This window comes from Mytilus trossulus, chromosome 12 (genome assembly GCF_036588685.1).
Source record: "Mytilus trossulus isolate FHL-02 chromosome 12, PNRI_Mtr1.1.1.hap1, whole genome shotgun sequence".
NCBI classification, from domain to species: domain Eukaryota; kingdom Metazoa; phylum Mollusca; class Bivalvia; order Mytilida; family Mytilidae; genus Mytilus; species Mytilus trossulus.
Window position 1 is genome coordinate 383973 of NC_086384.1, and position 14856 is coordinate 398828.

A 14856-nucleotide genomic window follows, 5' to 3' on the forward strand; every position below is an offset into this window, starting at 1 on the left:
AATCAATCCCTAACTTCCTTTTGTGGTTATAAACCTTGGGTTTAAATTTCATAGGTTTCTATTTCCTTATACAAAAGTTATTGTCTGTAAACCAAATTTCTTCAGACTATACTGATGACGACACACCAATATACATGTACGACCTCAAAATTTCGTATAAAAACTCATCTTATACCATCACCATGAAAATGAGGTCAAGGTCAGATGAAACCTGTCATACTGACATATACCCCTTGCAACCATTCAATACACCACATTCTGTATGTGCCTGTCCGAAATCAGGAGCCTGTAGGTCAGTGGTTGCGGCTGTACATATTTTTTTATTATTGGGTTAATTGTTATCATCTCATTGCATTTGGATTGTATCATATTTTATACAATTGAGTCTTTTAATAGACGATCTTTTTCTCATTAGTGAAGGCTGCTACAGTCCACTTCATTTGAACCTTGGTGGATAGTTTTCTCATTGGCAATCATACCACATCTCCTCATTTTAATACTAATCAGGTACACTGATTCATATAATGAGGTCTAGATCAGGTGAACTCTTATCAGACATGAAGATGTTGCAAGGAACCAATATACAAAATATAGTTCTATTACTCATAAGTGAGAAATTCACATTTAAAAAAACTATCAAAATCGAGGGAGTATTTTTTTAGGCCTACTTTCGTATACAACTGGATGTGACGTACTATGATTTGGTGGTATTACACCTGTATGTGTCTGTGCTGTAATTCAGTAATGGTCGTTTGTTGATGTGTTACATATTTGTTTTTTCGCTAACTTTTTGTACATAAATTAGGCTGTAAGTTTTCTCTTGAATTGTGTTACATTTGTCATTTCATGGCCTTTTATAACTGACTATGCTGTATATACTTTGCTCAGTGACCTATAGTCATTAATTTCTGGATCATTTGGTCTCTTATGGAGAATTATCTCATTTGAAATCATAACACATCATTGTTTTTATATCTAAACTACAGAACAATAATTTTTGTCTTGATTGACGAAGTAAAAAAACGAGACATGTATGCTGTTTTTGGTGACGGTGGCATCAACAATGTATTAGTTTGTGTGATTAGGCCTAGTTTATAGTGAACCACTAGTGGTAAGTCAAAGATATTTGGTATGCAGTTGTATTAATATTGGCACATCTCATTACCATAGAAATTACTATTTTAATTTCAACATTTGCAATTGAGACATATCTCTTGAGTTGCAAGTGAGACATATCTCTGTGATAACAGTTTTCTTTTTTAGTGTACAATACCTTCAGTTCTCAATGTCCTTCAATACTTGTAATGAAAGCTATAGTAAGAGAATCCAGTTGTTTTCTATGGTTGATAAGAAATACAACTTGAAAAATTTCATATTTTAATGATTAAAACAAAAAAAATCAATAACAGTGAATATACAAAATATAATATCAACTTCTTATATTACTCTTACACAATTGTTAGGTAAATCATCTTGGGTAACATTTTATAGTATTAAAAGAATACACTATGCTGTAGCAAATGATCATCAATGAAAATCTTCTTTACATATATTATATATATGATAAATTTAACACAAAACCCACATTTACACATGTATAGTTTACTAGAATATATACTTTACTAGAATATTAAAGTCTTAACAAAAAGAAGTGACACTTAACCATCTTTTAAGACTAGTAAATATGCATCCAATGATTTAGCTATTGTTGATTATTAATAGGTGTGGAATACATTAATGACACCCTTTGAATCATATGAAATTGATCTGTAAGCATTAATAAGTAAAGTAAATAGTATCTTTTACTAAACATGATGAAAAACAACTTTAATATAGCAAGGTGCATATACAGATTAGCAGTGAAAGATGGCTAAAGAAAGACAGCTAGTGTAGACACATAATAATAAAATAGTATAGGAAATGTGCAAACATACATATAAAACATCATATCAAAGGCTTATAACAAAATGTAGCAAGTAAAAATATCTAAAATAGAAACAGTTCATCAGACCACTTTGGAGTTACAAAGGTTTAAATTTACTTTGACAAATGAAAGGATCTGCTTAAGAGATTCAAAGGTTCTGTTTCGGGTTACAATTTAAAGAAGGGTCTCTGACAAAAAGTTCCCACCCAGAAAACACAGGTCCATATCCTCAGACCAACACTAAGTTAGATCAATGTCACATCAACTTTCTTATCATCTACTTATAAATACTTTTTATAACATTATAACATTACTGAAAAATACTTTGTGTACAAATAATATAATAACAATTTAATGTAAATGTGTTTGTGCTAATAAATATTTGCTATTGTCTATAATACCTTTAGTAATACTAAAAAGGGGTTTGTCATTGTTTAAAAATGCTGATTTGTTGCTTTTTTTAATCTTTGCTTTTCTGTATTATTTAAAACAACAACCTAAATAATTCATGGTCATTTAAATAATTGAGTATTATTTGATGCACAATGTTTTGTTTATCCAACATACAACTCTTCCATGTTTGGTGGTCCCTCCATTTTATTGATCTATCATCTGATTCTAGTATATAATTGTGAAAATGTTCATTTAAGTTAATGTATTTCCAGCTTGACCTTGACATTCATGTGTCCTTGACCTACATTTCTCCACATTTGATTTTATGAAAGACTTCTGATAACATCTGATTACACATGGCAGCATATGGATTCATGGCCACCACCTGCTGCTTGGCAAACTGTCCTCCCAGAGAAGCTGCATGTTTAAAATCTTCTAGAGATTCTTCATCCATACCTGAATCAAAATAAGTTGAACTGTAGATAATACATGTAATTAAGAATAAAGTGTAATTACATTTAACAACATTTCTAAATTATAAAATTTTATATTTTTTAAGAGATATATATTGATGCATTGCAAAATCATTTTCATCGCTTTGTATTTTTTTATAAATTTTGTATTGTGGTCACATTTATATATAAGTTGGTAGTTGGAGCATACATGGCATAAGAAAAATCTTAAAGGGAAACTTTGCAAAAAAATCAAAATGTTGTCTACAAAAATAATTCGAATATATATGTTTAACATAGAAAATTTATCTCATGAATGTGTACAATTGAACGTCTGTGAGTTTTATCTTCTTATTATCAGATGGTTATTAGATAAAGCATTAGTCATTGGCGCGCTTACGATTTCGTTAAAATATGATTAAAAACCAAGACTTTTAATGATTGAATTTTAAATCCCGGCATGCAAAAACCATGAGAAAATGTCACGACCTACAGGAAGTAATTGATACTTTTTCATTAATTATTTAATTTCTCCTTTATAACTGCACATATAGCGATAAAAATTTGTGAATATATATATTATGTCATAATGAACATATTTAAACCATAAGTAAAAAATCGTGAATTTTCCCTTTTTTAACAAACACAAAGGATGGTTGTTGTCCAGTCTAGTTCCTATTGACCCAGTAGATGAGTAGTTTCATATTAGAAGTTGTATTTCTGTAAATATGGACAATGCAATTTCCCATAGAAACTCCCTTTTTGGCTTAAAAACTGCCATTTTTACTATGAAGTTTTGAAAAAAATGTATCCTAAAACAGATGGTTGATTATTGCACTACTATTTTATTCAAAGGTCAAAACATTTTTAACATTTTAAATGACACAAATGTCTGCACAAGCCTACACTACCTCTAGCTTCACTTTATGTCCTTCATAATTCAATTCAACCACCTTCCGTTTACATTTATACTTGTAACATTCCCAAGTTATGTCTCTATGAGATAAAAAAGTTGAGATCATATCTGGGAAACAGTATGAAAACAAAGCAATTTATCTATGGATTTTATGTACATGTATCTACCTAAAAGAGGTGTGGTTTGTGAAACAGCTGTATTTTAGAAATTTTTTGTAAAAGTTAATGCACTGATGACAACAATGGATACCAAATGTACTTTTGGCCAGGTTAGCTAAAACAGCTGACGAATTAGTTTAGTGCAGTTATAATTAGTTTTTCATTATCCTTAAAAAGTTGTTATTTACCTTCTAGTTTGTAGATAAGTCCTCTCTGTGTATAGGCCTGACAAGCCACCTGACCACGTCCATTACTTAAATCAATAGCTTTATTCAAATCATCAATGGCACCTGAAAAAAGTCCAAATTCATATTTTTTGAAAAGAATAAGAAGAAAAAAACCATAATGCTAGTGATATTGTCACTCTTTAAGGGAATCTATTGTTTGACTCAATAAAAGTAACAACAAAACCATTGTTATTTTAAACATGAAATATATATACAAAAGTTAAGAATGAAAAGAAAGGAACTATATATAATATTATGTTTATTGTAGGACTTTACCAGTTGTTTTTGTGTTTTAGGTGCTCACTCTACAAAATCTATTTCAATATCATCTGAGGTAAAGGTAAGAGAACTTAAAGGTTTATTGACATTCAAATGTCTTTTCTCCTGTACAAGTAAATAAGAGCTCCTTTTATCTTGGGGATGTATGCCATATATATTCCTATTACTGCATTAGATTAGGTTTTTTATGTCTAAGGTTTCTCTAAACTTGGCTGATTTCTTTCTGTATATTAAATTATACCTACCTACAACATCTCCTTTAAGTCTAAGTGCCTGTGCCCTATTATTTATATCCAGATGTCCTCCTTGGTAATACATTAATGGCCTAAGAAAAGAGGCCCAGTAACCTGTGGAGAGCTGTATAAATTATACCTACCTTCAACATCTCCTTTAACATGTTTAAATCTAAGTGCCTGTGCCCTATTATTATATCCAGATGCCCTCCTTGGTAATACATTAATGGCCTTAGAGAAGAGATCCAGTGACTTGTGGAGGTCTGTATAAATTATACCTACCTTCAACATCTCCTTTAAGTCTGAGTGCCTGTGCCCTATTATTATAACCAGATGCCCTCCTTGGTAATACACCAATGGCCTTAGAGAAGAGGTCAAGTGACTTGTGGAGGTCTGTATATATTAAACCTACCTTCAACATCTCCTTTAAGTCTTAGTGCCTGTGCCCTATTGTTATATATATCCAGATGCCCTCCTTGGTAATACATTAATGGCCTTAGAGAAGAGGTCTAGTGACGTGTGGAGGTCTGTATAAATTATACCTACCTTCAACACCTCCTTTAAGTCTGAGTGCCTGTGCCCTATTGTTATATCCAGATGCCCTCCTTGGTAATACATTAATGGCCTTAGAGAAGAGATCCAGTGACGTGTGGAGGTCTGTATAAATTATACCTACCTTCAACACCTACTTTAAGTCTGAGTGCCTGTGCCCTATTGTTATATCCAGATGCCCTCCTTGGTAATACATTAATGGCCTTAGAGAAGAGGTCCAGTGACTTGTGGAGGTCTGTATAAATTATACCTACCTTCAACATCTCCTTTAAGTCTTAGTGCCTGTGCCCTATTGTTATAACCAGATGCCCTCGTTGGTAATACATTAATGGCCTTAGAGAAGAGGTCCAGTGACTTGTGGAGGTCTGTGTAAATTATACCTACCTTCAACATCTCCTTTAAGTCTTAGTGCCTGTGCCCTATTGTTATATCCAGATGCCCTCGTTGGTAATACATTAATGGCCTTAGAGAAGAGATCCAGTGACTTGTGGAGGTCTGTATAAATTATACCTACCTTCAACATCTCCTTTAAGTCTGAGTGCCTGTGCCCTATTGTTATAACCAGATGCCCTCCTTGGTAATACATTAATGGCCTTAGAGAAGAGGTCCAGTGACTTGTGGAGGTCTGTGTAAATTATACCTACCTTCAACATCTCCTTTAAGTCTTAGTGCCTGTGCCCTATTGTTATATCCAGATGCCCTCGTTGGTAATACATTAATGGCCTTAGAGAAGAGATCCAGTGACTTGTGGAGGTCTGTATAAATTATACCTACCTTCAACATCTCCTTTAAGTCTGAGTGCCTGTGCCCTATTGTTATAACCAGATGCCCTCCTTGGTAATACATTAATGGCCTTAGAGAAGAGGTCCAGTGACTTGTGGAGGTCTGTATAAATTATACCTACCTTCAACATCTCCTTTAAGTCTTAGTGCCTGTGCCCTATTGTTGTAACCAGATGCCCTCCTAGGTAATACATTAATGGCCTTAGAGAAGAGGTCCAGTGACTTGTGGAGGTCTGTATAAGTTATACCTACCTTCAACATCTCCTTTGAGTCTCAGGGCCTGTGCCCTATTGTTATATCCAGATGCCCTCCTTGGTAATACATTAATGGCCTTAGAGAAGAGGTCCAGTGACTTGTGGAGGTCTGTATAAATTATACCTACCTTCAACATCTCCTTTAAGTCTTAGTGCCTGTGCCCTATTGTTATAACCAGATGCCCTCGTTGGTAATACATTAATGGCCTTAGAGAAGAGGTCCAGTGACTTGTGGAGGTCTGTGTAAATTATACCTACCTTCAACATCTCCTTTAAGTCTTAGTGCCTGTGCCCTATTGTTATATCCAGATGCCCTCGTAGGTAATACATTAATGGCCTTAGAGAAGAGATCCAGTGACTTGTGGAGGTCTGTATAAGTTATACCTACCTTCAACATCTCCTTTAAGTCTTAGTGCCTGTGCCCTATTGTTGTAACCAGATGCCCTCCTTGGTAATACATTAATGGCCTTAGAGAAGAGGTCCAGTGACTTGTGGAGGTCTGTATAAATTATACCTACCTTCAACATCTCCTTTAAGTCTGAGTGCCTGTGCCCTATTGTTATATCCAGATGCCCTCGTTGGTAATACATTAATGGCCTTAGAGAAGAGATCCAGTGACTTGTGGAGGTCTGTATAAGTTATACCTACCTTCAACATCTCCTTTAAGTCTTAGTGCCTGTGCCCTATTGTTATATCCAGATGCCCTCGTTGGTAATACATTAATGGCCTTAGAGAAGAGATCCAGTGACTTGTGGAGGTCTGTATAAATTATACCTACCTTCAACATCTCCTTTAAGTCTGAGTGCCTGTGCCCTATTGTTATAACCAGATGCCCTCCTTGGTAATACATTAATGGCCTTAGAGAAGAGGTCCAGTGACTTGTGGAGGTCTGTATAAATTATACCTACCTTCAACATCTCCTTTAAGTCTTAGTGCCTGTGCCCTATTGTTATAACCAGATGCCCTCCTTGGTAATACATTAATGGCCTTAGAGAAGAGGTCCAGTGACTTGTGGAGGTCTGTATAAGTTATACCTACCTTCAACATCTCCTTTGAGTCTCAGGGCCTGTGCCCTATTATTATATCCAGATGCCCTCGTTGGTAATACATTAATGGCCTTAGAGAAGAGATCCAGTGACTTGTGGAGGTCTGTATAAATTATACCTACCTTCAACATCTCCTTTAAGTCTGAGTGCCTGTGCCCTATTGTTATATCCAGATGCCCTCGTTGGTAATACATTAATGGCCTTAGAGAAGAGGTCCAGTGACTTGTGGAGGTCTGTATAAATTATACCTACCTTCAACATCTCCTTTAAGTCTGAGTGCCTGTGCCCTATTGTTATATCCAGATGCCCTCCTTGGTAATACATTAATGGCCTTAGAGAAGAGGTCCAGTGACTTGTGGAGGTCTGTATAAATTATACCTACCTTCAACATCTCCTTTAAGTCTTAGTGCCTGTGCCCTATTGTTATAACCAGATGCCCTCTTTGGTAATACATTAATGGCCTTAGAGAAGAGGTCCAGTGACTTGTGGAGGTCTGTGTAAATTATACCTACCTTCAACATCTCCTTTAAGTCTTAGTGCCTGTGCCCTATTATTATATCCAGATGCCCTCGTTGGTAATACATTAATGGCCTTAGAGAAGAGATCCAGTGACTTGTGGAGGTCTGTATAAGTTATACCTACCTTCAACATCTCCTTTAAGTCTGAGTGCCTGTGCCCTATTGTTATAACCAGATGCCCTCCTTGGTAATACATTAATGGCCTTAGAGAAGAGGTCCAGTGACTTGTGGAGGTCTGTATAAATTATACCTACCTTCAACATCTCCTTTAAGTCTTAGTGCCTGTGCCCTATTGTTATAACCAGATGCCCTCCTTGGTAATACATTAATGGCCTTAGAGAAGAGGTCCAGTGACTTGTGGAGGTCTGTATAAGTTATACCTACCTTCAACATCTCCTTTGAGTCTCAGGGCCTGTGCCCTATTATTATATCCAGATGCCCTCGTTGGTAATACATTAATGGCCTTAGAGAAGAGATCCAGTGACTTGTGGAGGTCTGTATAAATTATACCTACCTTCAACATCTCCTTTAAGTCTGAGTGCCTGTGCCCTATTGTTATATCCAGATGCCCTCGTTGGTAATACATTAATGGCCTTAGAGAAGAGGTCCAGTGACTTGTGGAGGTCTGTATAAATTATACCTACCTTCAACATCTCCTTTAAGTCTGAGTGCCTGTGCCCTATTGTTATATCCAGATGCCCTCCTTGGTAATACATTAATGGCCTTAGAGAAGAGGTCCAGTGACTTGTGGAGGTCTGTATAAATTATACCTACCTTCAACATCTCCTTTAAGTCTTAGTGCCTGTGCCCTATTGTTATAACCAGATGCCCTCTTTGGTAATACATTAATGGCCTTAGAGAAGATGTCCAGTGACTTGTGGAGGTCTGTGTAAATTATACCTACCTTCAACATCTCCTTTAAGTCTTAGTGCCTGTGCCCTATTATTATATCCAGATGCCCTCGTTGGTAATACATTAATGGCCTTAGAGAAGAGATCCAGTGACTTGTGGAGGTCTGTATAAGTTATACCTACCTTCAACATCTCCTTTAAGTCTGAGTGCCTGTGCCCTATTGTTATAACCAGATGCCCTCCTTGGTAATACATTAATGGCCTTAGAGAAGAGGTCCAGTGACTTGTGGAGGTCTGTATAAATTATACCTACCTTCAACATCTCCTTTAAGTCTTAGTGCCTGTGCCCTATTGTTATATCCAGATGCCCTCCTTGGTAATATATTAATGGCCTTAGAGAAGAGGTCCAGTGACTTGTGGAGGTCTGTATAAATTATACCTACCTTCAACATCTCCTTTAAGTCTTAGTGCCTGTGCCCTATTGTTATAACCAGATGCCCTCCTTGGTAATACATTAATGGCCTTAGAGAAGAGGTCCAGTGACTTGTGGAGGTCTGTATAAATTATACCTACCTTCAACATCTCCTTTAAGTCTTAGTGCCTGTGCCCTATTGTTATATCCAGATGCCCTCCTTGGTAATATATAAATGGCCTTAGAGAAGAGGTCCAGTGACTTGTGGAGGTCTGTATAAATTATACCTACCTTCAACATCTCATTTAAGTTTAGTGCCTGTGCCCTATTGTTATATCCAGATGCCCTCGTTGGTAATATATTAATGGCCTTAGAGAAGAGGTCCAGTGACTTGTGGAGGTCTGTGTAAATTATACCTACCTTCAACATCTCCTTTAAGTCTTAGTGCCTGTGCCCTATTGTTGTAACCAGATGCCCTCCTAGGTAATACATTAATGGCCTTAGAGAAGAGGTCCAGTGACTTGTGGAGTTCTGTATAAATTATACCTACCTTCAACATCTCCTTTAAGTCTGAGTGCCTGTGCCCTATTATTATAACCAGATGCCCTCGTTGGTAATACATTAATGGCCTTAGAAAAGAGGTCCAGTGACTTGTGGAGGTCTGTATAAATTATACCTACCTTCAATATCTCCTTTAAGTCTGAGTGCCTGTGCCCTATTATTATATCCAGATGCCCTCGTTGGTAATACATTAATGGCCTTAGAGAAGAGGTCCAGTGACTTGTGGAGGTCTGTATAAATTATACCTACCTTCAACATCTCATTTAAGTTTAGTGCCTGTGCCCTATTGTTATATCCAGATGCCCTCGTTGGTAATATATTAATGGCCTTAGAGAAGAGGTCCAGTGACTTGAGGAGTTCTGTATAAATTATACCTACCTTCAACATCTCCTTTAAGTCTTAGTGCCTGTGCCCTATTGTTGTAACCAGATGCCCTCCTAGGTAATACATTAATGGCCTTAGAGAAGAGGTCCAGTGACTTGTGGAGTTCTGTATAAATTATACCTACCTTCAACATCCCCTTTAAGTCTGAGTGCCTGTGCCCTATTATTATAACCAGATGCCCTCGTTGGTAATACATTAATGGCCTTAGAAAAGAGGTCCAGTGACTTGTGGAGGTCTGTATAAATTATACCTACCTTCAATATCTCCTTTAAGTCTGAGTGCCTGTGCCCTATTATTATATCCAGATGCCCTCGTTGGTAATACATTAATGGCCTTAGAGAAGAGATCCAGTGACTTGTGGAGGTCTGTATAAATTATACCTACCTTCAACATCTCCTTTAAGTCTGAGTGCCTGTGCCCTATTGTTATATCCAGATGCCCTCCTTGGTAATATATTAATGGCCTTAGAGAAGAGGTCCAGTGACTTGTGGAGGTCTGTATAAGTTATACCTACCTTCAACATCTCCTTTAAGTCTGAGTGCCTGTGCCCTATTGTTATATCCAGATGCCCTCCTTGGTAATACATTAATGGCCTTAGAGAAGAGGTCCAGTGACTTGTGGAGGTCTGTATAAGTTATACCTACCTTCAACATCTCCTTTAAGTCTGAGTGCCTGTGCCCTATTGTTATATCCAGATGCCCTCCTTGGTAATACATTAATGGCCTTAGAGAAGAGGTCCAGTGACTTGTGGAGGTCTGTATAAGTTATACCTACCTTCAACATCTCCTTTAAGTCTGAGTGCCTGTGCCCTATTGTTATATCCAGATGCCCTCCTTGGTAATACATTAATGGCCTTAGAGAAGAGGTCCAGTGACTTGTGGAGGTCTCCAGTTTCAGCGGCCTTTACTCCATCTGCTTCAAGAATCTTTACTTGTTTTATTTCTTCAGTTTCAACTTCCTCTGTAAAATTAACAGACTGACACTAATCAGACATTCCAGACCAACCATATCTATTAGGAATGACACAACTTTATTTCAACATACATGTACATCTATGGGTTCATATGTTTATTATGGTTATTATTAAGTGGATAATATTAATAGTGTAAAAATATGCAAGTGTTCGGTAAACAGGAAGTTGTCGAGTGATGAATCTGAAAACACATCACACGGTATAGCTGACTTATATAAATCCTGAAACCAAATTTCAGAAATCCTTGTATTGTAGTTCCTGAGAAAAATGTGACGAAAAATATTCAAGGGACGGACAGACTGACTGACGGAAGGACAGACAGAGGTAAAACAGTATACCCCACCCCCCCTTTTTTAAAGCGAGGGTATAATTAAGTGCAGTTAAGTTTGGGCATATGCATCTGCATACTATCATGACTATGGACACCTTTTTGTATTTTTAATTAATTCTATTATAATAATCACTTAAAAAAATTATGCATCTTATCCACATGCACTTGTTTCTATCCAAGGTAGGTTGACTATATATAATAATTACACTTTATATAAGAAAGCAAGATTTTGATTGGTTGATAGCCATTGTATTTTTCGCATATTCTAAAATGTTTTCCTCGTTTCAAACGAATTTGCCTGTTTTTCACCACTGCTGGTCAATTTGCCTCAAATACCATGGTATTTGCCATTTTGGATATTCCTTTTTACCGCGAGCATCTTCCCGCCAAACTATTTCGGACATGACGTTTATATTATAATGAAAGCGACCTAACGCGTATTAGTACATGTATAATTCCCGCGGTTCTATGATAATATCCACTTATGCTCCAAATTATGAACAAAGATGTTTATGAATTACAGCTTAATAGTATTTATCTGCACATGTACACACAGAGAGTTTCAATCCAAATTTATTCGGTGTAATTTAACAGATATATTATGTTATGGAGGGGTATTTGAGAAAAATACCAGTCTTTGGACAGAATTTCCCTCGCCTGGCGGCTCGTGAAATTTCAGTCACTTGACTGGTATTTTTGCAAATACCCCTCCATAACATGATATATCTGTTCAATATATATGGATAGTCGACCTTCACATAGACATCATCCGACATGCATGACATGGATAGAAACAAGTGCCTGTGAATTTATATGGAACTCTTGTCTCTTGATGATTATCATACAATACCTTCAGTAGGTGACGTGTCTTTATTGTCTTCAACTACATCACCGTATGGTAAGTTTGGATTAAACAATCTGTCCAAAACCTCTTTATCATGTTCAGAAATTCGCGTATTATCAAACGACATTTCAAGATCGTCACAACAGGGGAATAGGAGTAAAGGGAAAGGAACGTAAGATTCAGTGTCTTCTTCTCTTACATATAGTAGATTCCTCCGTTACCGGAACACCCGTATTACACGATTCGTTCGACAACTGGTAGAGTAATCTACATGATTGGTAGGTACCACAATTTTTCATGAAGGGTGGTATTTTTATGTTTTTTTTATGTTTGATTATTTATATCTGCCAGACTGGCAGTTTCAATAGGTTCATTTTGTTTTTACATTTTAAATTTTTAAAGATTTTAAATTTTACTTTATAAATTATTTAAAAATATATTTTTTTTTAACTGCAAATTTTTAATATATTTAGTGCTTCATATATATGTTTGGTATTTCGCAAGATACATGTATGTATGCTATTGCTTAGAGTTAATTTTTGGTGCTGTTTTTATTATTTATTTTGCATGCTGCCTTGTTTCTTTTCTTTTTTTTGTATGTTTTTATATTTGGTGAAAAGCTCATAAGAGCATATATTGTACTGTTTGTCAATATGCCAAATCCAAATAAAGTTTTAATTACTTACTTACTTCAGAAGTATTTTTTTCTTTGAAATAAATGTATTTATAATTGGAAACAGATTATTGAATTATACACATGTATTTTATTTCTGTTTAAGTGGTGTGTACAGAGGTAGATTTTTTATGTTTGATACAGTAGGTTTTTTTCATTGAAATAAATATATTTATAATTGGAAATAAATTATTGAATTATACACATGTATTTTGTTTCTGTTTAAGTGGCGTGTACAGAGGTAGTTTTTTTTTATGTTTGATTCAGAAGTAATTTTTTCATTGAAATAAATATATTTATAATTGGAAACAAATTATGTTCCTGTACACATGTATTTTATATCTGTTTAAGTGGTATGATCTACTATCACCTTATTATCCCAACAACTTTGATTGATTAAAAAAGAAAAACAAGATGCACAGTTTTTATGGGATATTCTTATGGAACTCTATAAAGCAAGAGATGCTCTAGAATATCAAAATAGAAATGTAAATACAAATACAAGAAGCCTCAAAGCATCTATGATTTATCTTTATCTATAGTAATATTCAAGATAATAACCAATAAATTGCTTCGCTTAGCACAGCTGGATACAACCGCAGAGGTCCAACCCTGAACAGTTGGGGCAAAAATGGACACAATATTCGCACATGAAACAGGTCTGAATTTGGATTGTAATTTAAAATGTTTGACACATAAAAGATCTCAGACACAGAATAACAGTAGTCAAAGAACTGGTTATATGATTTGAATTTATATTATTTTTTTGATGTTGTGCAATACACTATGATGTTGCAAATTGCCCCCTCCCAATAAAAAAATACACTATGCTGTTGCACATTGACTCCTACCCCCTTTTTTCCCAAATTCAAATTCCAATTTCCAATGAAAATGACATGGCTAAAACTAATATTTCTTTATCTATATTTTTTAAATAGTAACTTTTAAAGATAAATTGACAGCTAATTAAATCAAGACATTTCTTTATACATTAATTTAAAAGCAGTGTAAGGGAGGTAATAAAAGATTTTACTTTAACCCTTTCCTCCATTGAACTCTTTTTTTACATACTTGATTCGCATAGGATTTTTTCAATGAAAAATAATCATCAGGTTTAAAGTAATAATGCATAGCAAAAACAAATTTTTCATCAATGAAATTCCAGTCAGATGTTCTCATGAATATCCTTTTTATATTAGTTACATTTTTTTTAAAGTCTGATGAAGTTTTATCCTAGTTAATACGTTTCAACTGAGGCACTACACAGGCGTCGAAAGGCGTCATTATGGAGTAAAGGGGGTGGCGTCAAATGTGCCATTATGGAGGAAACCCATGTGATGTGGAAACTTTGGTTTAATTTCAGAGAGATCCATGTGCCATTCGACAAGTTATTGTCTGAAAACTAGTGTTGTCAACGATTAACCGGTTAACCGGTTAACCGATCGAATGACCGAAAACCGAATACCTAAAACGCTAACCGGTTAACCAGACTTTTTTTTTAAGTTTTGAAAGATTTGATATAAATGTGTATTAAAATCAATAAATAATTTGACAGATCAATTGTTCAGTATATTGAATGCTTTTGTTAATTCTAAAAACTTGAAATTAATTAGAGCTCGGGCAGGATCTTAAAGAAACATAATTAGTATACATGTTTTTTTAACAGTAACTCTAAATCAGCGATGTGATTGAAATTTACTAATTATTTCATTATTTCGTTTTTGATCTAATATTGTGTAAACATACATCTAAATGTATAACCTCCGTAGTGCTAGGCTTAGTCTTTTTTTTTAAACGAAATGCTTTCTCAAAAATTGTTAAATGCAACCAATGTGAATGTACTCAATGTATACGTGATAGTACGAGTAACATTACTTAAAGAGACAAGCAAACAAAGTAAAGAAACAGGTCGTACGGTGACCTATAGTTGTTCATTTCTGTGTCATTTTGGTCTCTTGTTGGGAATTGTCTCATTGGTAATCGTACCACATCTTCTTTTATTTAATAATTAATCATTTCTAATTGAGACACTCTACATTATTTTCAGAGACAGCAAGAGAAAATGAAAGAATAATCGGCTTCAGACATATTCA

General features: G+C 35.2%; 1 protein-coding gene across 1 annotated transcript; it reads right to left on the reverse strand.

Annotated features, from left to right (window-relative positions):
* Positions 1-2353: 2353 nt before the first annotated feature.
* LOC134692989 (tetratricopeptide repeat protein 36-like) lies at positions 2354-12265 on the reverse strand. The gene is made up of 4 exons (XM_063553656.1): positions 12097-12265; positions 10717-10902; positions 4032-4133; positions 2354-2773 (listed from the first exon to the last, which is right to left on the reverse strand). Exons 1-4 carry the CDS (start codon positions 12215-12217, stop codon positions 2619-2621), a joined length of 564 nt encoding a protein of 187 aa, XP_063409726.1. The 5' UTR covers positions 12218-12265; the 3' UTR covers positions 2354-2618.
* Positions 12266-14856: the final 2591 nt, after the last annotated feature.

What these genes read in the sequence shown, in the direction of transcription:
- LOC134692989 (XM_063553656.1), bottom strand. Translation starts at nt 12,217, where the DNA reads ATGTCGTTTGATAATACGCGAATTTCTGAACATGATAAAGAGGTTTTG. An exon ending in AGACACGTCACCTACTGAAG is followed by an intron (nt 10,903 to 12,096) that starts GTATTGTATGAT and finishes TTAATTTTACAG; the next exon opens with AGGAAGTTGAAACTGAAGAA. An exon ending in ACTTAAAGGAGATGTTGAAG is followed by an intron (nt 4,134 to 10,716) that starts GTAGGTATAACT and finishes GACTTTTTTCAG; the next exon opens with GTGCCATTGATGATTTGAAT.